This window comes from Pristis pectinata, chromosome 15, assembly GCF_009764475.1.
Source record: "Pristis pectinata isolate sPriPec2 chromosome 15, sPriPec2.1.pri, whole genome shotgun sequence".
NCBI lineage: Eukaryota > Metazoa > Chordata > Chondrichthyes > Rhinopristiformes > Pristidae > Pristis > Pristis pectinata.
Window position 1 is genome coordinate 35624068 of NC_067419.1, and position 25982 is coordinate 35650049.

General features: G+C 39.4%; 1 protein-coding gene across 1 annotated transcript in view; it reads right to left on the reverse strand.

The window, feature by feature from the left end:
• Positions 1–6320: 6320 nt before the first annotated feature.
• LOC127578562 (leucine-rich repeat-containing G-protein coupled receptor 5-like) overlaps positions 6321–25982 on the reverse strand; it is a 138256-nt gene continuing 118594 nt past the window's right edge. The window contains exons 14-18 of the mRNA XM_052030711.1: positions 14945–15016; positions 13186–13311; positions 10963–11108; positions 10250–10330; positions 6321–9734 (exon numbers count right to left, since the gene is read on the reverse strand). Of these exons, the coding sequence (XP_051886671.1) occupies positions 8641–9734; positions 10250–10330; positions 10963–11108; positions 13186–13311; positions 14945–15016 (1519 nt within the window). The 3' untranslated portion in view covers positions 6321–8640. The remainder of the gene's footprint in view (positions 9735–10249; positions 10331–10962; positions 11109–13185; positions 13312–14944; positions 15017–25982) is intronic.

Below are 25982 nucleotides of genomic sequence, written 5' to 3' on the forward strand. Positions count from 1 at the left end.
GTCAGTGCATGGAATGCGCTGCCTGGGGCAGTGGTGGAGGCAGATACATTGGTCAAGTTCAAGAGATTGTTAGATAAGCATATGGAGGAATTTAAAATAGAGGGATATGTGGGAGGAAGGGGTTAGATCGTATTAGGCGAGGTTTAAAGTTCGGCACAACATTGTGGGCCGAAGGGCCTGTATTGTGCTGTACTGTTCTATGGGTTCAGGTGCGTTGGAGGCTGTTGGGGTGGGTGGTAACAAACCAATCCCGTTCTATTCAAAACGTACATAGAATGCATTAGACTTTCTGAATGAGCCTTCCATGAGGAATCTTATCAAATGCCTTACTGAAACCCATGTATACTACATCCACTACTTTGCCTTCATCAATGTGCTTTGTCACATCCTCAAAGAATTCAATCAGGCTCATGAGGCATGACCTGCCCCTCACAAAGCCATGCTGACTGTCCCTAATGCTTCTCCAAATGCCCATATATCCTGTCTCTAATAATCTTCTCCAGTAATTTTCCCACCACTGAAGTAAGAGTCACTGGCCTGTAATTCCCAGGGTTATCCCTATTCCCTTTCTTGAACAAAGGAACAACATTTGCCACCTTCCAATCATCTGGCACTACTCCTGTGGCCAATGAAGATGCGCAGCAATCTCTTCCCTCACTTCCCGCAATAACCTTGGATATATCCCGTCCGGCCCCAGTGATTTATCTCTCCTAATGTTTATCTAATAGTTCCAGCACATCCTCTTTCCTCATGTTGACATGCCCTAGTGTATCAGCCTGTTGTACGCCATCCTCACAAACGTCAAGGTCTCTCTCACTGGTGAATACTGAAGCAAAGTACTCATTAAGGATCTCCCCTACCTCTTCCAACTCCAGGCACGTGTTTCCTCTTTTATCCCTGATCATTCCTATCCTCACTCTAGTCATCGTCCTATTCTTCATATATGTGTAGAACGCCTTGGGGTTTTCCTTAATCCTACTCGCCAAGTCCTTTGCATGCCCCCTTCTAGCTCTCCTAAGTCCATTCTTAAGCTCCCTCCTGGCTACCTTGTAACTCTCCAGAGCCCTGCCTGATCCTTGCTTTCTAAACCCTAGGGTAAGCTTCTTTCTTCCTCTTGACAAGATATTCCATGTCTCTTGTCAACCATGGTTCCTTCACTCTACCATCCTTACCTGCCTCAATGGGACAAACCCATGCAAGTGTTCCCTAAACAACCTCCACATTTCTGTTGTGCACTTCCCCGAGAACCAAGTTCCTGCCTAATGGCATCATAATCCCCCTCCCCCAATTAAATACTTTCCCATATTGTCTGCTCCTATCCCTCTCCAACACTATGGTAAAGGTCAAGAAGTTATGGTCACTGTCTCCAAAATGCTCTCCCACCGAGAGATCTGAAACCTGATCAGGTCATTGCCTAGTATCACGTCCAGTATGGCCTCTCCTCTAGTCGGCCTGTCCACATACTGTGTCAAGAATCCTTCCTGGACACTCCTAACAAACTCTGCCCCCTCTATCCCTTTACACTAAGGAGGTGCCAATCAATATTAGGGAAGTTGAAATCACCCATGACAACAACCCTGTTATTTTTGCACCTCTCCAAAATATGTCTCCGATCTGCTCTTCAGTGTCTCTGCTGCTATTGGGGGCAGGGGGTTCTGTAGGATACTCCCAATAGAGTGATTGCTTCCTTCCCGTTTCTGACTTCCACCCACACTGACTCAGTAGATGATCCCTCCAGGACATCCTCCCTTTCTACAGCTGTGATACTGTCCCTGAACAGCAAAGCCATTCCCTCACCTCTTTTACCTCCGTCCCTGTCCCTTTTGAAACAGCAAAACCCCGGAATATCCAGCAGCCATTCCTGCCCTTGTGACAGCCAAGTCTCTGTAATGGCAACAACATTGTAGTTCCATGTACTTACCCATGCTCTAAGTTCATCACCTTTGTTCCTGATACTTCTCGCATATAAGTAGACACACTTCAGCCCATCCAACTGACTGAAATTTTGCCCTTTCAATTGCCTATCCTTCCTCACAGTCTTTCTACACTCTGCATCTACTTGTACACTAAATGGACCAACCTCTGGCCTATCACTCAGGTTCCTATTCCTCTGCCAAGCCAGCTTAAACCCTCCCCAACAGCTCTAGCAAACCTGCCTGCAAGAATATTTGTCACCCTCCAGTTCAGGTGTAACCCGTCCCTTTTGTACAGGTCATACCTTCCCCAGAAGAGATCCCAATGATCAACAAATCTGAAACCCTGCCCCCTGCACCAACTCCTCAGCCACACATTCATCTGCCAAATCAACCTATTCTTACCCTCACTGACACGTGGCACAGGCAGCAATCCAAAGATTGCTACCCTTCCAGTCCTGCTTTTCAGCTTCCTACCTAGCTCCCCATATTCCCTCTTCAGGACCTCATCTCTTTTTCTACCTTTGTCATTGGTACCAATATGTACCACGGCCTCTGTCTGTTCACCCTCCCCCTTCAGAATGCTGTGGACCCGATCCAAGACGTCCCTGACCATGGCACCCAGGAGGCAACATACCATCCTGGAGTCTCTTTCACGTCCACAGCATCTCCTGCCTGCCCCCTTTTCCTATTGAATGACCTGTCACTACAGCTCTCCTCTTCTCCCCCCTTCCCTTCTGCACCACATGACCGGGCTCAGTGCCAGAGACCTAATTGTTCATAACTTAAGACTTCATTACATGTGAAAACTGTTAATCTTTTCTTTAAATACTGCAGGAAATAACACTCCGTTATCATTTAATTTTATCTCCCATTACTTGATGTTTGCAATAATTAAAGTATTTTTTAGATATCTTTATTAGTCACATGTACATCGAAACACAGTGAAATACATATTTTGTGTAGAGTGTTCTGGGAGCAGCCCACAAGTGTCGCCATGCTTCTGGCACCAACATAGCATGCTCACAACTTCCTAATCTGTACGTCTTTGGAATGTGAGAGGAAACTGGAGCATCCGGAGGAAACCCACGCAGATATGGGGAGAACGTACAAACTCATTACAGGCAGCGGCCAGAATTGAACCCGGGTCACTGGCACTGAAATAGCGTTACGCTAACCACTGCACTACCAGGCCTGCACTATACTACTGTGCCTGCCCTGTGGGACCTGGGGGAGGCCCACGCAGTTATAGGCAGTAGGTGCTAACTTCACACAGACAGTATTGGAAGTTGGGTTTGAGACTGTGTCTTTGGAATTGAGGCAGCAGCACTACCTGTTGAGTCACTGTGCCACTCCAAATATAATTGGTGTGGAAAAAAATACTGTATTTTAATAGTTAATATCCAGTACAGGATATGGGTTGACAAGTTAACTTTTAAACTGAATATTTATTACCTATTGTGAAGTAGATCTGATGTAGAATTTAAACTTTACAAAGTTATATTATAGAGAGCCTCAGACAGTCACCTGCAAAAGAAGGCACTTTATAAGGTATTTGATAAGGTCCGTCATTGCAGGTTGATTCAGAAGATAAAGGTGCATGGGATCCAGGGTGAATCGCAAGTTTGGATTCGGAACTGGTTTGCCCATAGAACAAAGTAGGGGTGAAAGGCTGTTATTCTGGCTGGAGGTCTGTGACCAGTGGTGTTCCGCAAGGATCGGAGCTGGGACCTCTGTTGTTTGTGATATATATCAATGACTTGGGTGAAAATTTAGATGCGTGGATTAGCAAATTTGCAGATGACACCAAGATTGGGTGGGGTTGTGGCAATGTAAAGGATTATCAAAGAATACAGCAGGATATAGATCAGTTGCAGATATGGGCAGAGAAGTGGCAGATGGAGTTTAATCCGGGCATGTGTGAGGTGTTGAACTTTGAGAGGTCAAATGAAAGGAGAAAGTGTGCCATTAATGGTAGGCCCCTTAATAGCTTTGGAGTCCAGGTCCATAGTTCACTGAAATTGGTTATGCAAGTGGATAAGGTGGTAAAGAATGTGTATGGCATGCTTACCTTCATTGGGAGGGGTGCTGAGTATCAGAGTAAGGAAGTCATGCTGCAGCTATATAAAACTTTAGTCAGACTGTACTTGGAATATTACGTGCAGTTCCAGTCACCCCAATATAGAAGGGATGTGGAGACTGGAAGGAGCAGAAGAGGTTTACCGGGGTGCTGCCTGGATTAGAGGGTATGAGCTATAAGGAAATGTTGGAAAAACTTGGGTTGTTCTCCCTAGCGCGTCAGAGGCTGAGGGGAGATCTGATGGAGGTTTTTAAAATTGTGAGAGGCATAGATAGGGCAGATGGGTCAGAATCGTTTCCCCAGGGTAGAAATGTCAAACACCAGAGGACATGCTTTTAAGGTTAGAGGGGGGATGTGAGGGGCAAGTTTTTTTTACACAGAGAGTGGTAGGTGCCTGGAATGGAATACCAAGGATAGTAGTGGAAGCAGGCAGTTTGTTGGGGTTTAAGAGACTTTTAGATGAACACGTAAATATGCAGGGAATGAAGGGATATGGGTGATGCAGGGGAAGAGGACATTTAGTGTAAATTGGCATCAGGATCGGCACAACATTATGGGACAGTCTGTCCAATGCTGTGCTGTTTTAAGGGATTCTTTGTTGATTCAGTTTTAGTGCATCGTTTAGGGATGGCCTTTCCTTCGGTGTGTCATCAAACATTTAAACCTGAACAAGTTTTGCTTCCTCTCCCTTTTGCTCATAGTGTTTTAATATTAAAAAACATTTACTTCCTTGACTTATCAAGTAGCATCCTCTATCACTGTAATCAACAAATGGGCCAGTAAGAACATTTATCTCAAGGGGGAATAAAAGCAATGTGCTGGAAATGCTGAGCAGGACAGGCAGCATTTGCTGAGGGGGAAACGGTTAATGTTTCAGGTTCTTCATCATGTCTGGTTAAATGAAAAAGCAAGTATGTTATAAGATGCAGAGAGTAGGAGATACAGAAAGAGGATAGGGTGGAGACCAGTGTTGTCCAGGTAATAAAATGTTTTTGGAACCATTAGATAAATGAGGGCAGTTCGAGACAGAATGCTGGAACTGTGAGGCAGGCCAGGCTAGTACAACAACTCAGATGGTATCTGTAAAGGGAGGAAAAACAAGAGTTGACCTTGCATCAGAACTGCCCAGTTTTGACACAAACACAAAATTGTTGAATTTAATATTGAATCCTGAAGTCTGCAACATAATCTAGACAGTAGATGAGGTGCTGTACCGTGAGCTTATTTTGGTCATGGTTCGAACCATGTTGGAAGCCAAGTACAGAGAAGTCAGAGTGGGAATTAAATGACAGGAAGCTCATAATCACTCTTGTACGCTGAACGGAGGTGTTCTACAAAACAGTCACCCAGTTTGTGATTGGTGTCTCCGATGCAGGGGGGACCACACCGTGAGCTCTGAATGCAAAACATTAGGTTGGAAGAAGTGCAAGTGAATTGTTGCTTCATCTGGAACAACAGTTCCATGGTGGGGAGAAACAAGGGAAGAAGGGTGTATGGGAAAATCCCTTAAGGATTCTGGTCAGTGGAGATGGAAGAATGAGTCAGGCAGTTATGAAGGGAACTGGAGACACAAGAGACTTCTAATGCTGCGATCTGGAGCAATAAACAGTCTACTGGAGGAACTCAGCAGATTGAGCTGCATCTGTGGGAGGGAGGGAGGAATTACTGATGTTTGGGGTCAAACCTTGCATCAGGACTGAGGGTGGAGAGGGAAGATGGCCAGTATAAAGAGACGGAGAGTGATGAGACCACTAGAAGGGTCCAGATGAAGGGTCTCGACCCAAATTGTCAACTGTCCATTTCCCTCCATAGATACTGCCTGAGCTGCTGAATTCCTCCAGATTCCAGCATCTGCAGTTTCTTATAAGTTAAAAGCAACTCTAAGAACGGAGTGTACCATGTGGTATACTTTTGATACACATTTGTACCAGACACTGCTGTTCGTAGAGAAATACTGCCTTCAATAAAGGATATTCTGTTGATAGCACCACTTCTCAATCAGATCTTGCGGAGCAATACTTGAAGCCCCCACTGTCTTCTGATTCAGAGGTGAGAGTGCTCCCACTTAACCAAGGTTGATAACCAAGGCCTCAAGAAACAACTGACCGGCACTTTGCACATTGGAATAATTTATGAAAAGATTTTTGAGTACACTGGAAGTTCCTGGCTTAAGCACACAGCTTCTGTCTTCATTGCAATTGTGGCTACTTCCTATTTCACTTTGTTATAGTTGCTAATAAAGGAGAAAAAACCACAAGGAAATTTAGTGACAGCACATCCTATGAACAGTAGAAATAAAAGACCTTGTTTATTGTATTTATTTTAATGCGTCCTTATTTCCCCTCTGAAGTAGAAATCGCAGCAGCCAAACTATTTACAGCTAAATGTTTACATACATTATATACAACCCAAAAATTAATACATGGTAATATACTTCTACTTGTTACAGGATTTTAAAAAATGCACAGAGCATGTTACACTCAACAGTAGAGGTCTAATTTATGATTCTGCTCTTTTTGACAAAGATTATATGAGATTATCTTGACTGGATACAAAATTGTTATTGTCCTTATAACAGAAATAAATACATTTTTTATTATCATAAATGTACATATTTTATAGACATTTGGATTTTAAAAAGCAGTTACAAATGCTTTTGAATATTTAATTTTTTTTCTTTCTTCTGTTGGATTTTGCAAAGATATACTGCAAGTCTTTATTTTTTTAAAATCGGGTATATTGTTATGCAAATGCTTTGTCTTTAACTGTTGCTAAACTACTTGCATTTAGTTTTGGAAAAGTGCAGTTCTCTTCACCAAAGATACAGTCGTCACCAAAATGAATCACACAAAAAATACATAGTTTAAGTTAACACATGAATAAATATGCAATCTATTCTGAAATTTTCTTACATCATAGGAGGCCATTCAGCCCAACAAATCTATGCTGGCTCTCAGAGCAATTCCATTAGTCCCATTGCCCCACATATTTCCCTGTAAGCTATCCTCTCTCACATGCCAATCAACTCAACCCCAATTCTCCTGCCACCTATCTATACTAAGGGATAATTTACAGTAGCCAATTAGCTTATGAGCATGACTTTGTAATATGGCAGGAAACTGGAGCACCCAGAGAAAACCCATGTGAACACAACACTGCACAGACAACACTCAAGGTCTGAAATGAAACTGGATTGCTGGAACTGGACAATAACTGTACCAACTGCTATGTCACTGTGCTGTTACCTTAAGCCAGGAAGATTTTCATCATAGAATTGTAACGCTGGAAATATAAGCAAAGCAATATTTTAATAAGTAATAAGAACTAAATTTACAATGTCAAATAATAACATGCTATGGTGTTTTAAAGTCTGGATTTATGTGCTCTGTACCACTGGATCATTGAAAGAAGCCTGTCCTGCTTTTGGCGTCATGACCTATTAAAATCGTGGAATGGAAGCTACACGTTGTTCTTCTGACTAGTCAAATTTTCTTCATGTCACTTGTTTCCAGATATGTTTTGATTCAATTGACTGCTCTACCTAGTGGCACAGAAGGTTTATGAGCTTGATGGCAGGGAACAGGAGTTGGGTAGAAATTTATTTGTTCTGGCCAAACAGTCGAACTTCACGCTCAACATTCAGTTCCACTGAATTCAATCAAACCAAATATTTGTGCTGGAGTACTACAGGGAGCCAAATGTATGGGTCTGATGAAAGGTCATTGATCCCTGACACATTAACTTTGCCTCCCTCTCTAAGGATGCTACCTGACATGCTGAGTGCTTTTACATTTTCTCTTATTCTTGCTGAATATACAGTACTTGTTTAATGTTAGCACGTCAAGGTGATTTTTATTGCCCCTTTCAGCTATTTATACATAGAATGAATGAAGTGGGAAAGAGAAAATATCCATCAAACATAACACTCATAATGAATTGCAGGCGAAGTTGTGCCTTTGCCTGTTCCTCCTCTCATATATGCAGTTTGGAAGGAGCACTGAGTGGTTAGTTTTTTTGGTTGTCAATGGGAGAAGTCCTACTGTTAACAACTATTTTTGTGTGAGGTCAAATTGTTTAAGAAGTGATTGGACACTTCAAAAAAAGAGGAACGGCAGTGCTCTTGTTAGATGACGTGTGTCACAAATAGACAACAGCATTTACATTTAAAGCCATGAACCCAGTGAATGCAGCTTTTGATTGGTGTTTGGGGGTGATTACAATAAAATATAGTCCATGAAATAAGACATCACCTATTTAAAAGTTTTTTTTTAAGCTCCTCATCTGTGAGACAAGCTGAATGGAGGAAGTTATCAGCTAGTTTTAGAGACTGTTCAATAGTTTTTGAATCTACCAAGTAAATGTTGAAGCTGTCAAACTTTTCACTGGTGAACTTGAATTTCAAATAGTATAATCATGTTTTCATTGATCAAATAACTGCAGTGGTCAGTATGCCACCATGTCCATTGGGGAACCTCTCAGAATGAAGAAAAATATTTCTCGGATCTTCTGGCCTGTTTCAAAACATAATTTGTTCCTCCTGCACATTGAATATTTTTGTCAGAAGGCACGACTATGCGTCATTTAAAAAAAATAACAATTATCTGAAGCAATTTCATGTTGCAAGAATGATTTTGTTGGTCCTTCCCTCTAATGGCAGTGAGCAAACGTTACTGATGTCTGTTGACAGGTCTCCATCATCTGGTAAGTGGTCTGCACTGAAAAGTTGTTTACTGAGTGACAGGACGTGCCAGAAGCTGTGGGAGTGCTCAAGCGTGCCACTAGTTCTTGAGTGGAATCACAGGACTGCTTCTCGGCATCTTCTGAGTTTAAGGAGGCCAAGCTTCTCTGCTTTGATCTCATCCACAACTGCTGATTCTTCCTCAGAAGTCCAAAATCATCTTTGAAATGTGGGTTAAAAAGAACGTAGAGCAAGGGATTCAGGCATCCTGGCAACGGAAGAATCACTAGAAGTATTGACTTCACTACATCTGGACTAATAACCATGAGGTTCAGCAAGGAAGAAAATGACAGGAAAGCCACAGGGCAGTACAGAATACAGTTAGTGAACAGCAGCCAGGCAATATGTTTTACCATTGAGCAGTGCCAGAAGCTGTGCACATCTCCCTTTTCCAAACCGCAGTACAGCTTTGTGTAGGTTATTGTCATGACAAGGAAGCAGAGAGAGTTCAGTAAGACTAAAGCCACAAGAAAGCCTAAAGTGGAGGGCTCCCCAAAGGGTAATGGAAAACAAAGTGGGGAAATCCTGTAATCTCCGATGCGGAAGAGTGGAAACATAGCTACTGTGCATGCCAGAATCACGCAGAACGTTGCTGCTATCTTGATGCAACCTAAGGTTTTCCCTTGTCTTGTATCACATTTTGTGGAGAGGCTGCGTTCAACAGTTGCAACTGTGAGTAGGAAAATAGACAGCTCGGAAGCGAAGATCGAGAGAAAGCCTGCAGCTTGACAGCCAACTCCATTCTCCCACCAAGCTCCATATTTTGCAAATCTGCCTAACGTTAATAGATCCACAATTGCCAATATACCACTGTAGACACCCATTAGCAAGTTCACCACTGCCAGGAGCCCGACTAGAAGTTTGGGTGGGGAAATAAACGCTGGAGATCCAAAAACTGTTGTGGCGACCAAGCCGTTGCAAACGAGAGAGAGCAAAACAATGGTCCATACTCCAAGACGTATCATCCAGCTGCCAAACAGATGTTCACAAGGCTTGAAGGGTCCTAAAATTAATGAAATTAATTTCTGTAAGTGTATTATCATTTTTATCTTCATATCTAAATAAACCCACACAATATGGGTATCTTAGATGTAGACCAATTGCAGTCAATGGACACAACATTTGGGAAGGGTATAAATGAAGCTGACAATATAACTACCCAGTTGCTCCCAGTGGTGCACTAGATGGCAGTAGGCTGCCAGTGACCACTTTGGGAGAGTGGATTAGGGAACAGGCCTTTAAACTCTTGGGGTTGGCAACTGTGGGAACAGCAGACTGGTAATGGGGGAGGAGGGTGTAATACTTGGAGAGAGTTTGGTACTGTACAGAGGTTGAGCCCTGACAGATGAAGTTGTGACCTACCTAAAGGCATCCCAGTCGGACACGGTGACGGAACAACCAGATTGTCCTGTGAAAACTCAACCTTAGCCGTTCCCTTGACAAGTTTCCCCTGCAATGCTCCATAGAAAAGATTGGTTTTGCAATCTTGTTGTAAAATTATTCTTCCTTTCAACTTACCTGGTGTTGGAGTGCATTGGACAGAATGGATTTTTGGATCCTCTTCAAATTCAATGAACAAATCATCTAGGTCCTGATCATCTGTACATCACATAATTCAACAATTATGTATCATACTTTGTGTATACGAACATTTAGCAATTGGTCATTTTTTTACATTGGTAAGACTTACTTTCTTAAACTGTTTGAAATAGCGATAAACATTAGCTTTATTTTACTGGCAATTTCTTGATCCATTCTCTGAATCACAAATTAAAATGCTATCATTTGTGCTGTTTATTTTTCTGAAAGAATAACTGAAAAAGACATAAACTCAATGCCTTTGAGTTAAACCAGAACATTCAATTTAGCTTAAATCAATCAAGTATCAAGTAAAATGAATGCAAACGTTGAACTGAAAATCAAAACACTGCAGATGGTGGAAATCTGAGGTAAAAACAGAAAATGGTGGGAACACTCAGCAGGTCAGGTAGCATCTGTGGAAAGAGAAATAAAGTTAATAATTCAGGTCAAAGACCCTTCTTCAGAAATGGGAAAGAGAGAAACTAAGTTAGTTTTAAGTTACAGAGAAAGAGGGAACTGTTTTTTTTCTTCCCAAATTCTGACGAAGGATCTTTGACCTGAATTGTTAACTCTGCTCCTCTTTCTACACTTGCTGCCTGACCTATTGAGTGTTTCCAGTTGTTTTTTTTTTGTCGACACTGAACCATTACCTTGACCAGATAGCATTCCAGCATCTTGTTTATGAGCTTCCTCATCACTGTTGTTTTCTACTTGCTCCCATTGATTTGCAAGTTTGTAGGAACTTTCACAAGGTCTGTAGGCACAACATTGGTAAGCATATGGCATTTCCAGCACCCTGTGAATGTAAACGTCAAAGTATTAAAATACAGGAAAAACAATATAAAATTAATGAAGGCAAAAACCTTATTTTTCTAAGGGGAGATGCTAAGGAAGGTGTTTGGAAAGCTATAATAATAATATATTAAAGTTTCTAAGAAATCAAGTCACTGAGCAATTTTAAAAAAAGTTAGACTACTTAATCTGGAGTGCAGGTTCCTCATAAGCAGGTACATGTGGGCTGTGGCTCGGTGACAGCACTTTTTGCTCTGGGTTAGAGGTCGTGGGTTCAAGTACTACTCCAGAGATGTCAGCAGAAACTCTGAGGCAATGCTATTAGAGTTGATGTCTTTAAGGTAAGACCTTAAGTGTAGGCCCCATTAAAGATCGGAAGGCACTATTTGAATAAGAGGAGGAACATTCTCCCTAGTATCATGGCCAATATTTGTTTTTGGAATCCACATTGTTGGAATAGAGTTTCTATTTATTACTGCTTGGGGGATCTTGATGTGCACAAATTGAAAGTATATTTCCAACATTATCACTTCAAAATAATAGGACAGCCTGAGGTTGTGAAAGATAAATGAAAGTCTGTCCTTCTTATCCAAGTTCAAAGAGCTTAAGTGCAGGACACAAGGTCACAAAGGTGTATTTGTTTTTCATTCTTTTATTGGATGGAAGTATTGCTGGCAACACCAGCATTTATTCACTATTCCATGAGGAGGCGGGTGTGAGCTGCTGCCTTGACGACCGCTTTCCTTCTGATGAAGAGGCACCCAGTGTGCTGTTGGTTAGGGAGTTTCATGATTTAGGCTCAGTGTCAATGAAGGAATGGCGATAACCCATGAACCTCTTAACCCATGAACACTACCCCATTATTCCTTTTCTTGCACAATTTATTTATTTATTTTGTAATTTCCAGGAATTTTATGTCTTTGTACCATACTGCTGCCACAAAACAAATTTCATGACATATAAGTCAGTGATAATAAATCTGATTCTAATCATTTTCAAGTCAAGATGATGTGTGATTTGGAGGGGAACCTTCAGGAGGTGGTGTTCCCATGCCCAAGCTACCCTTGTCCTCCTTGACAGCAGAGGCCGTGAATTTGGGAAATGCTGTTGGAGCACGAAAGCAAGTAACTGCTGCACGTTTCAGGATGGTGGATACTACAGACACTGTTCACCAGATGGTTCACAGGATTCCAGTTAAGTAGTTTGCTTTGTCCTGAGTGCTGTCAAGCTTCTTGTATGTTGCTGGAGCTACCTGTATCTTGACCAGGGGAAAGGACTCTTAATATGACCTGACCTGTGGCCTGTAGATGTTGGAAAGGCTCTGGGGAGTCATGGATGGATATTGACTCTATTTATTGAAATGGATGATGAGTTCCACTATTGCTGTTGTGGCTGATTTGAGTTTGGGTGTACAGGACATGTGACAGTGGAACATTTGACATAAAACTTCTCATTTAAACTCAAACTATGTGGGATAAATATAATGGATTACAAAAATGTGAACATAAGTATTAGTTCAAAGAACATATGATTGGATCATATCATTGTTTCAAGATTCTGTGATTATTGAAATAGTTAACAATTTTGAAGGCATTTATGAATTAAAAATACATTACTGCATATAAGTTTTAGAAAGATAACTTTGGGTGTTTTTACATACATGCTTAGATTTACTTTTCTGATTTCATTTCAGTGTGGATCAGGAGGTGATGAAGAAGATCTACAAACTTTATACTTTGGAGGAGGACAAATCAAGTATAAAGTATCAGACTTGACATACAGCCATTAATTTTTACAGTGCAATTTGAAAAATTGTGAAGGATCAATTGGTTTTGCTTTCTTAGGGGCAGATTATTTTTAGTGCATGCCTCTTAGTTCTGGTCAATTACTGTACAACAAAACACATCCGTTGAAGCAGGTCTTCTGCCCAATAAACCCAGACCAAATGAAGGGTCTCAACCCAAAATATTGACAGTTCCTTTCCCCCCTCAGATGCTGCTCGAGTTCCTCCAGCAGATTGTTTGAAACTCTAACCTTGATTTATATGCGTGTCAAAGCCACCAGAAATAAAGTGTCCTCACCTCAGGTTATGGAGGCTCTCTATTGGCAGCAAGTCCTGCAGAGCTTGATTGCCTGTTATTTTCAGGTGGGTTAAGCCACTTAGCCCAGACAGGGGAAGAAATGTCAAAAGGTTGAAGGTGAGATCACTGCAAGAAATTAATTTCAGTAAGTGAATTAGTGACGAATGTGTCCAATGCCAGTGCCCCTTGTAAATGATGTGAGTGAAGAAATTTACTATGTTAGGAAATAAGAGTGCAAAGATAAAAATAAAAAAAGAAAAAAATAGAAGTCCATGTCTCCTGAAACTGTGAGCAGCTTAACTCATAAGTAATAATGCTGATTGATTGATCAATACATGGTACAACAGCAGAGAAAATGCCAAACAAGTTCACACATGCTGCAGAGAAATTTTGTAAGTTCACCCACAAGTGATTATCTTTTCTGGAAGGCTGACATGTGACTTGTAGTTTGGCAAGGATAACTTGCATTTACATAGCATCTTCACATCCCCTTCGGGATGTCCCGACGCACTTTCCAGCTTCTGAAATACTCGTGAATACTGACACTCACTGTTGCAAGACAGGAAGCACAGCAGCCAAGTAGTGCAGAGCAAGATTCCACAGACAGCAAGTAAAAGTTTTTTTTTGTGATGTTGCTTGAGGGCTGGATATTTGCCAGGACACCAGAAGTAATCCCTTACTCTTTTTCCAAATAATGCTATGGGATCTGCAGGGCACACAGGGTCTCACTTCAACATCTTATCCAAAAGGCAGACCCTCTGTCGGTGCACCAATCCTTTGGTACCAAACATGTTTTTGAGTTCAAGTCTCTGGAATGAGTTTGAGCCAAGAACTTCTGCCTCCATGGTGAGAGTGCCACTAACTGAGCCATGGCTTGGTTGGACTGACTCACTGTGGGATATTTTCTAAATACTCAATGCGTGCAAAGCCTTGCTGTAATGGGGCAAATAATGGAAATTCTGGCATGTATGGCCCACAGTTTGCTGACCAGTGTTGAACAATCATTCAGTGATGAGCCAGCAGTTCTGATGTGCTCTTTTTGTGAACAGTACTCCCTGCAGGTATCAAGCTTGTTGTAAAATACTCCCATATCTTCAATAGACAATAAGGTACTCCCATACTTTCAATCTTCAAACCAACTAAACAGCATGGATGTTAGGATTCAGTCCTGGAATTAACTCCTTTTTATGATAAAAACCAGCCAAAAGACTTAACGGTGTACAATAAAAGAGGTTGAAACAAAACAGAGAAGGAAAACAGCAGTGTAGCGGTTAGTGTATTGCTATTACAGCGCCAGTGACCTGGGTTCAATTCCTGCCACTGTCTGTAAGGAGTTTGTACATTCTCCACGGGTCTGTGTGGGTTTCCTCCGGGTGCTCCGGTTCCTCCCACATTCCAAAGACGTACGGGTTAGGAAGTTGTGGGCATGCTATGTTGGTGCCGGAAGCGTGGCAACATTCGTGGGCTGCCCCAAGAACACTCTGTGCAAAAAGATGCATTTCACTGTGTGTTTCGATGTACAAGTAACTAATAAAGATATCTTATGTTGTCTTAGCAGAAGTTCAAGACTGCCTTTGACACATGCCAAACTCAATCAGGATTTAAATGTGATAAATTTCTATTGTGACAATTTAATTGCCAGAAAATGATCAAACTTAGTTTATATTAATGATAAAATTTGAGAAAAATATCACTATTACATATTTTAAAATGTTCCAAAGTATTTATAGTTAGTGAAATCCATGGTGCAGACACTTACAGTTTGATTAAGGATGGTAAAGAAATAAATGATTCTTGATGAATAAATGCAATCTTGTTCCAACTGAGGTCACTAAAAGTGGACAGATACACAAAGATTATCAGTGAGGTGTGACAATCTCCGTGAATGTACATTTAGCACATTGCAGTGTTTATGCATTCTAACAGTGAACTCAAACAGGGATTGTTTACACTATTTTTCATAAATCTGCTTTGGATTAGAGAAAAATTTCACCACAGTGCACTTCTGGTAGGAAATAAAAACACGATTTTTCCTTTATCGCACATGGCTGAATTTACAAAAATGAAATATGGTGGATGCCGGAAATCTAAAATTTAAACAAATCTTACTAAAAACACCCAGGAGGGGTTAGGTGGCCTCTGTGAAAAAAGAAACAGAATGAAAGTTTTGAGCTGATGATCTTTTGATTAAGAGTCAGTGACTGAACTGTTAACTCTGTTGCTCTCTTCACACAATGCTTCCTAATTGGATTTACCATTGGTGTTGGCTTGGGTCAAATGGTTCCTTCCAAGTCAAAAGTACCAGGACTTCTCTACAATTGGAGCTTGTGATCTGACACTTTACCACAGTGGGAGTGCTGCAATAATGGAAATGTTATCTCTCAATGAATCCATTAAACTGAGGCTATCATTGTCAATCCAGCCAGTTTGCATGGACTCTACGAAGCATTCAACTGAGAAGTTTTTGCTTCTCAATCAATAGCACTAAAATGGATCTGTTGGTTATTCATCATGGCACTTTCTGTGGGAATATGGCGTACAAAATGGTCAACATGACAAGTGTGACTGCACAAATTAGATCATTATATATGAGACATTCGGGACAGTTCCAAAATACACAAGACTGTACTTCCTTTTTAATGTTCACTATCACCCTCATTTACTGTTTTTGAATTTTGCTTTCAAATATCCAAACATACTATTCAACCCTTATAACTTTTCAGATAAAATAAACATATTTAGGAGTGGCAGTAATATCTAGAAACATAGAGCTTCTCATTGGTCTTCTGGATTTGGTTAAAAAAAATATGCCAGTTCTTTTGATGGTTGGTAAATGCAAGCAATTCGTGATAATCTTAGCCTAGTAACCAGTCTGAATGCACAAGTAGTTGCAACTGATTCAACCAAGGATACATGATAACAATTGTGTCATTAGGCAATGGCCAGATGCCTGCATTTTCAGGCATGGGTCACAGTGATTAACATATATTTAGAGAAAACACAATCTCACATGCCTTGTTGGACTGCAAAGCCAATACAGAACTCTTAACTTGGAAAGACTTAAGAAGTATCATTCTCAGGTTGCAGTAGAGAAAACCTCACTATTTTTAAAACTCTGGTTTTGTCTTCCAGCAGTACCTTAAGAGAGAGAGAATGGAAAATTAAATGAGTACCCCACTCTCCTAACAACCACTCCCTTTTTATTGAATCCTGCCAACTGCCTTTTACAGTCAGCATTAAAATTGGTAAAAATCAGATCCATATTGATTGCTAAGCTGTGTCACCACTGCCAAATGGAAAATAATGTAATTGCTTTTGCTGGTACCAATCCTCCCAATTCTGCCAACAAAAAGTACTGCTACTAATGCCAGATGCCTATCATTATTCATGACTGATACGATTAGGGTTGGAATGTTCCCTGGGAATTTAATGCTTCAGGACATACACTTTTTGTATATTACTACACACTCATGGCCATTAACATGTAAAGTTCTAGAATAAATTCAACCCACGTCAATTCAGAATGGAAACTCAAGAAGTAAAAAAAATATTCTATTTTGGGCTGTTGGCCTCATAAATTTGTTGTTTGTTAGTCCTTCTTGCTTATGAAATAAACTAACTTCAACATAGTTTCCAACCTCCGGTGCTGTCTGTACATTCTCTCTGTGACCCTGTGGCTTTCCTCTGGATGCTCCTGCTTCCTCCCATGCCCCAAAGGCTGGTTGCTAGGTTAATTGCCCACTGAAAATTACCCCCAGTGTAGGTGGATGGTGGGACAATCATTGGGATGTTATTGGGAACATTGAGGGAATAGTGGGAGATTTACCAGGCTGATGCCAAGACTGGAAATTTTTATCTATGAAGCAAGGCTGCACTGGCTGGTGTTGTTTTCTTTGGCACAGAGGAGTCTGAGTGGAGACTTAATTGAGGCCTAAAGGGAGTAAATAGGAAGAACAGACTTCCTTTAGTAGTAAGATAAAAGGCCAAAGGGCATAGATTTAAAGTAACTGGCAGAAGGATTAGGAACATGATGAGCTTTTTGTTTTCACCCAAATGATGATGGTTGGAGTCTGAAACTCACTGCCTGGAAGGCTGGTGGGAGGATAAAGCCCTTCATCACATTTACTTGGATGTGTACTTGAAGAGCATTAGCCTGGAGGGCTACGGACTAAGTGCTGGGATCGGGCTGGGTCACTCATTATAAATATTCTACAATTCCATGTGTTTCTCAGTTCCATGCCACCATGCTCTTTTCATGGACTCAAGCTTTATCTTGGAAATACTTAGCAGATCAGGCAGCATCTGTAGAGAGAGAAACAGAGTTAATGTTTCAGGTCGATGACCTTTCATGAGAACTCTGTTTCTATCTGCACAGGTGCTGTCTAATGTGCTGAGTAAGGCAGGCACGGTAGCATAGTAGTTAGCAAAATGCTTTACAGCGCCAGCGACCCGGGTTCAAATCCGGCCATTGTCTGTAAGGATTTTGTACGTTCTCCCTGTGTCTGTGTGGGTTTCCTCTGGGTGCTCCGGTTTCCTCCCACATTCCAAAGGCATACGGGTTAGGAAGTTATGGGCATGCTATGTTGGCGCTGGAAGCGTGGCGACACTTGCGGGCTGCCCCCCAAAATCACTACACAAAAGATGTATTTCACTGTGTGTTTCGATGTACATGTGACTAATAAAGATCTTATCTTATCTTAATTCCAGGATTATCTGTTTTTATTTCAGATTTCCAATATCTGCAGTGTTACGGACTCAGTGAAAGTCCCTTTAAGATAGAGAGTGTGTGTGTATGTGTGTGTGGGGCGTGCTTACGTCAATAGAAGATAAAGGACGTAATGACGTTGTTGAAGAGGTTAGAAGAAGAAAGAGAGAGAGAGAGAAGGGAGAGAGACACCAGCCTGCTTGTTTTCTCTATCGATGGATGAGAAACAATAACTGTGTTTGCTACTGAAATCCATGTATGGAAGTTGGAAGTAATCCAGTGGAGTTCACTTTGTTGCTGACCTGTAGAAGGAAACAGGTATTTGTGTGTGGACGACCATGATTCGGATGCTTTTCGGGGTGAGGAAGTCACTACCGAGTAAACACTGAAGTGTCGCTGGGGTTCCATCGTGGAACATTTGGATTTCGTATTTACTCTCTCTATGTTTCTCTACGTCTACGTCTCATCTTCAGACAACGGTGGTTGTTGAAGAAGCCCTTGCTCATGTTTCACCTTATGGCTTGCGGAACTGAACTTTAAGATTTCATATTTACTCTCTCTATGTTTCTCTATGCCTACGTCTTATCTTCAGACAACGGTGGTTGTTGAAGAAGCCCTTGCTCATGTTTCACCTTATGGCTTGCGGAACTGAATTTTAAGAACCATTCCTGAACTTGGAGTTTTGGACTTTGTCACACACACACACACGACGAGTTTAGTTTTGGGGTTAACGTTCGAGGTTTAACATTTTTGAATTCTAACATACTAACATTTTTACTTTTATTTTACGTATTATCATAAGTAGTAATTAATAAAATAGTTTTTAACACTAAATCATGCTCAGTGTGTTTCTTTTGTTGCTGGTTCATGACAGCAGCTTTTTGCTTTCCTAAATTTAATATTATTTCTTCAAACTCGTCATCAAAGCCCAACCAGGCAGTGTGTGGATACAGTGACAGGTGCAGTGCAACCTGCACACATCTTCTGTGTCAGTACCCCTCAGATGGCACTCCATGTCATTTAAAGGAAAACAATAGGTTCATGAGGTAGGGAATGGGCAGTAAGGAGAGTGCCGGGAGACCACCAATGAGAAATGCTCAATGAACAGTCATTAATCACAATTAAAGTAAAACCGAAGTTGACCCAATTAGAACTGGAGGGAAGATGCTTTGAGGATTTGGTTACAATTTAGAAAATATTATGGTTTATCAAGATTTTCTTTGTCTAGTCCCATTTTTGCTAATTTTTTTTTAAACCTTCTATGACTGATGTAGTTTTTAAAGAATGGGATAGATTGGGTATTACTTGTTTTCAGGATCTATTTGTTGGAGGAAATTTTGCAACATTTGAACAATTGTCAATTAAATACAATTTACCAAAAACTCACTTTTTTCGATATTTGCAAATCAGAGACTTTCTCTGATCTCAAGTACATACATTCCCTATAAGTCCTGATAAGAACTTACTAGATGCAATTTTTAATTTGAAGCCTTTTTATGATGGTTCAATATCTAAGACTTAGGGTAGGTTATCAGGAATGAATAAGGCTCCTTCAGGCAAAATTAAAAATGCTTGGGAACACGATGTGCAGATTTCAATTTCTGAGGAAACTTGGAATGAAATTTTTAAATTGGTTAATACTTCATCATTATGTGCGCGTCACTCCCTCCTTCAATTTAAGGTGGTCCATAGAGCTCACCTGTCCAAAGACAAGTTATCGTGTCTTTACTCAGATATATCTCCCTATTGTGATAAATGCAATAATGGAGAGGCTTCTTTAATTCACATGTTTTGGTCATGTTCGAGTCTTAAAAAATGCTGGATAGAGGTATTTCAAACATTTTCTGTGCTTTTTAAAATAAATCTTAAGCCAAATCCTTTAACTGCATTATTTGGGATTGTTGGAGAAAAAGATATAATTTTGGAGACTTCTGACTTACACATATTGGCCTTTATTTCTCTTATAGCTAGGAGAGCTGTGTTGCTTAAATGGAAAGAAGTTACTCCCCCTACTCACATTCAATGGCTACAGGATGTTATGTCATATCTAAATTTAGAGAAGACCCGTTGTTCAATTTCTGGATGTAATCGGGACTTTCAAATATTGTGGGGATCTTTTTTGAATTACTTTCAAAGCCATTGATTTGGTGCTTAAAGTACAGGTACTGGCTAATACTATTGTGTCTTCAGGGCTTTTTTTTGGTCTTTTTTTTACCAAACAACTTCGGTCTTGGTAGTGGATTTAGATTTTTTTATATAATAAAATTATTCCAATTTATTAATATTAATTAGTTATCATTTCTGTTTATCAATATGAGGTATTGTGATTTCAAGTGTGACTCAATACAATGTAGTTTGTAACATTTTGTCTTTTCTTTTGTTTCATGTACTTTGTATTTTCTATCTGGAATTAATAAAAAATATTGTGAAAGAAAGAACTGGAGGGAAGATGAAGGGTTTATTTTCACCAAAAGTGTAATGGTGATCCTCAAAGGGTGGCAAAAGCAAAATCGTCATCACATTTAACAGGTAGTTTGAGGAGTGCATGAATAGCTGTAACCCTGATAATGCTATGAATGTACAGACTGGACAACACTATGAATGTAAAGAAAGTGATGCACTGTTTTTGTATTTCTTGTATTTTTTTTTAGGAATCCAGTTTAATTTTGAAATTAAAAAACATCTTCTTTGTTTAATATCTGATACGTCCCTGTCAGATTTGACTGTTTTAAGTAGTTTTTTAAACATGTATAGTGTTAAAAAAGTACAAGTGGCTGCACAAGGAATGGCCGCTTACTAGCTTATTGGTTTGTCCATCAGGTGAATATTTGTGTTCTCATTGGCTGGTTTGGCCACAAGTATCTAATAGATTTCCTGATTGGACTATTGTTAGCTAAGGAGTACCTCTTATCTCAGGTATAAAAGGTGTTGTTTTTTGTTAATCACTCTCTTATTTATCTCTCTCTTGCTCTCTAACCCCCACCACCCCCTCCCCGGCTCTAGATCTTTTCTTTTCTTTTTCAATCTTTTTATTAGTTTTCAAATTAATACAGATTAATATATCAATGTTTATACATGTAATACAAAGAGATCAGGAGAACAATCATGACATGGATAATCATAAAGAACGATAGAGTATAAAAAAATCTGTAGATCCAATGATCTGTCAGTGAATGAATATAATATAAAAGAAAAAGATTTATTATAAAATATAAAAAAAGGAAAAAAAAACCCAAAACAATAAGAAAAATTATAAACAATATATCAAACCAAACTAAGCTAAAGAAAAAAAAATTAAAAGAAAAACAAAAAAAACTGGACTAAAATTTCTCAATAGAAACAGAGCAATATTATGTCATCAACTCTGTTCCTCTAAATTGAAAGGTTATTATAAGGGGATCTATATCATGTGAAAATATTGAATAAATGGACTCCAAACTTCCTCAAATTTAAGCGAAGGATCAACAGTGGCACTCCTAATTTTTTCCAAGTTTAAACATGATATAGTTTGAGAAAACCATTGAAAAGTAGTAGGGGGTATTGGATCCTTCCATTTAAGCAAAATGGATCATTTGGCCATTAATGTAACAAAGGCAATCATACGGTAAGCGGAGGCAGATAGATGGCCAGATTCTACCCTTGGTAAACCAAAAATTGCAGTGATAGGATGAGGTTGTAAATCAATCTTCAATACATTTGAAATAATGTTAAAAATATCTTTCCAATATTTTTCCAAAAGAGGACAGGACCAAAACATATGTGTCAAAGAAGCCACATTCGATTTACATCTGTCACATATAGGATTTATATGTTGATAAAAACAAGCTAGCTTATCTTTTGACATATGGGTCCTGTGAACTACCTTAAACTGTATCAAAGAATGCCTGGCACACATTGAAGATGTATTAACTAAATGAAGAATTTTCTTCCAAGTCTCTGTAGGTATAGATGTCTGGAGTTCACTTTCCCATTTGTTCTTAATTTTGTCCAGTGGTTCTGAACAAATTTTCATAAGTAAATCATAAATTATTGCTATCAAGCCCTTCTGACAAGGATTAAAACCAAAATTTTTTTCCGTAATTTCAGTTTTGTAAGGTGTGGGAAAAGAGGGTATAGTAGCTTTTAAAAAATTTCTAATTTGCAAATATTGAAAAAAGTGTGATCTAGGCAAATTGTATTTGTTCGACGATTGTTCAAAAGATGAAAAACTGTTATCAATGAATAAACCACGAAAACATACTATTCCCTTCCTTTCCCATATGGAAAAAGCTGAGTCAGCTCTGGATGGATAAAAGAAAAAATTAGATTGAATGGGACTTGATAGATAAAATTTATTCAATCCAAAAAATTTATGAAATTGAAACCATATTCGTATTGTATGTTTAACAATTGGGTTAATCATATGTTTACTTAATTTGGCAAGTGCAAAAGGGAGTGGAGATCCTAAAATAGAAACTAATGAAAATTCAAGTACTGATTGGGATTCAAGGTGTACCCATTTGGGGCATTGAATTACATCTGAATCTTGTGTCCAGAAAATTAAATATCTAATATTGATTGCCCAATAATATAATCTAAGGTTAGGCAAGGCCATACCACCATCCTTTTTTAGTTTTTGTAAATATTTCTTACTTAGTCTTGGGTTTTCATTCTGCCAAATATATGAAAGAATTTTAGAATCAATAGTGTCAAAAAAAGATTTCGGAACAAAAGTTGGAATCGCTTGAAATAAATATAAAAATTTTGGTAAAATAGTCATCTTAACCGCATTAATTTGGCCTACCAATGATAGAGACAGTGGGGACCATTTAGTAAATAATTGTTTAACATGGTCAATTAAAGGCAGTAGATTAGCTTTAAATAAGTCCTTATGTCTCTTAGTAATTTTAACACCTAAATACATAAAATAGTCAGTTACCAATCTAAAAGGTAATTGGCTTTAAATTGGAATTTGCATATTTAATGGAAAAAGTTCACTCTTATTAAAATTTAATCTATAGCCAGAAAAAACACTAAACTGATCTAATAGTGATAGTACTGCAGGGATAGATTCCTCCGGATTAGAAATATAAAGTAACAGGTCATCTGCGTAAAGAGATATCTTATGAATCTTCTGTCCACGAGTAATACCACATATATTTGAAGAATCCCGAAATGCAATAGCCAAAGGTTCTAAGGCAATATCAAATAATAAAGGGCTTAATGGGCAGCCTTGTCTAGTACCTCGAAAAAGCCTAAACAAAGGAGATCTTTGATTATTAGTAAGTATTGAAGCCATAGGTGCATAATAAATCATTTTAATCGCAGATATAAATTTAGGACTAAAATTGAATTTTTGAAGTGTACTGAATAGATATTCCCATTCGACTCTGTCAAACGCCTGTTCAGCATCTAGTGAAACAACACATCCTGGAATTTGGGATGAAGGGGTATATATAATATTCATTAATCTCCTAATGTTAAAACATAGATAACGATTCTGAATAAATCCTGTCTGGTCTTCAGAGATAATTTGTGGAAGAACCTTTTCCAATCTAAAGGCCAATATTTTGGAAAATATTTTGGAATCTACATTTAATAAAGAAATAGGTCTATAAGATGCACAATCAGTGGGATCTTTATCCTTTTTAAGAATTAAAGTAATAGTTGCTTCATAGAAAGATTGTGGTAGTTTACCCACTGATAGGGCATCTTTAAAAATTTTGGCTAACCAGGGAACAAGATTATCAGAAAAGGATTTAAAAAATTCAGCTGTGTATCTGTCAGGTCCGGGTGTTTTACCCAAATTCATTGAAAATATTACTTTCTTTATTTCTTCCTCTGAAATGGGAGCATCTAATATAGAGCGCTCATTTAAAGATAACTGGGGAATCTTCAAATCTCTTAAAAATTCACGTATTAAAGTAGGATCCTCAGGGGATCGGCTCTAGATCATCTTTAGTTCCTTTTGTCTCAGCTCATCTCCTAGTAGTAAAGCTAGTGCCATGTGCTCTGTGACTGTTTCTTTGTTTTAAACTTTTCCAATAAAACTTTGTGAAGCACCAAGTTGTTTTCAACTCATTCCTGGACTCCTGAAAGAACCTGCGGATTTGAAAATAACCAGATCCGACAGTCCCTTTGGTTTTTGGAATGGGGAGATGGAGCAGGGGCCTGATCCACCCACCCCATGCATCCACCCAGTATTGCAGAGCCTCTGTGAACGGTGCACTCACCCTTTTGGGAGATTGTTAAAGTTGGATAGAAAAGACTGAACTCTGTTGCACTGGGTTCAAGGTGCTGCGATGTTACTTGCGTAGGGCAGCAGTGTTCACAGCAACCACTGCTGCCGCCTGGCTCTCACAGGTGTTCTGCTTGCTGGCCACTTCCCTGTTATTTGTGGGGATGGACTGCCACCTAAAGTTCTGCCACCGTTGGACAATGAGGGACTGAGTCCAGTGTACCACCCCCTCAGACAGATGTAGTGTTGAGTGGTATTGGTGCTTTGTAAATAGAATGCACTGATTGATAGATTGGACACTTTTAATATAAAGAAAGATATGTACTGTTTGTGTTATATTTCCTGTACATGTTTTTATGAATAAAGTTTACTTCTGAAATTAAAAAAATAGAAATTACTCACACTTCCCAGCTCTCTGCCAATGGACAGCAGCTGGGAAGTGGAGGCAACCCAGCTAGCATGGGCTTAATGGGTCAAATTACCTCCTCTCTGTGCCATAATCTGTCACAATTTCAATCAAATCCCTCAAAATATTTTGGTGTACATCCATCATACTTTTCCTTCAGGAACTCAAACTTCTATGTTTAGAGTAGTAAGTTTAAGTAAAATAAAGACATCAAATGGAAACAGAATTAACATTTCAGGTCAAACATCCTTCATCTGTGACCTGAGATGTTAATTCTGTTTCTCCTTCCACCGATACTGAGTGCTTCCAGCATTTTCAGCTTTTATGTCGGATTTCCAGCATCTGCAGTTTTTGTTTGATTTTCATTTATAAACATCAAAAAGTTGATGATCTGCATCAACCTGATTTAATGTGCCCTTGTATTAAACATTACTACCTTAACTTTAATTCAGTTCTCTAGGGATGCTGGATACATAATTGCCCAAACAAATTGAAGGAAGCACCACGATAAACATGTAGTCTGGGTGACGTTTTGCAACTAGCACTGTTATTATGTGTTGTTATGTAGTTATAATAAAGAACTACAGTTCCCAGTAGGCAATGCAAGGGGTCACATGGGTGAAACAGGAAGTGGCTGTGAAAGACCAGGAAAGTAAGCCAGCCTGTCTGTTGCAGCCAGTCTGTTGTTGTTGTTTTAATAAAAGTTCAGATGTTAAACCCAAGCAAAGTTTGTCTCTTGATGAAGAACAAACATAACATGGTGTCAGAAGTTGGTGTGAGGTCTGAACAAGAGAGTAGATGAATACTGTGTGCAATTGAGAAAGAGACTCAGCAAGTACGAAAGAAAAGCTGTAATAAGACGGAGAAAGAGCCAGCCAGCGTGGCGAGGGAGCACATTGTTTCTGAAGTTCAGCAGTCACTGGATTTGCCAAGAGAGATTCAGGTGAGCGGCCAAGAGTTTCCATTATGGATAAGCTAAGTCCTCCCACGCCTATGCAGTTTACTGGAAATCTTACCGATAATTGGAAACGCTTCAAACAGCAATTCAACATATATTTAGTTGCTAGTGGAGCAGGTAGGAACGATGAAAAATTGAAAGCGTCTATTTTTCTGCATGTGATCGGCGAAGATGCTTTGGACATCTATAACAGCTTTCAAATTGAAGAGACAGCTTTTGAGTTGGGCACCTTGATGGAAAAATTTGAGGAGTATTTTATCCCAAGTAAAAACATCACATTTGAGAGATATAAATTTTTTCCTGTGACCAGAAACAAGGTGTTAGCTTCGACCAATACTTAGCTGAGCTTCACACACTGAGTAAGTCTTGTGAATTAACTCACTAGTTAAAGACAGAATAGTTTGTGGAATTCCAGATAATGGACTCAGAGAAAGACTGTTGCATGAAAAAGATTTGACCCTGGAAAAGGTGATGAATATGTGTAGATCAGCAGACAAGCTAAGGAGCTGTA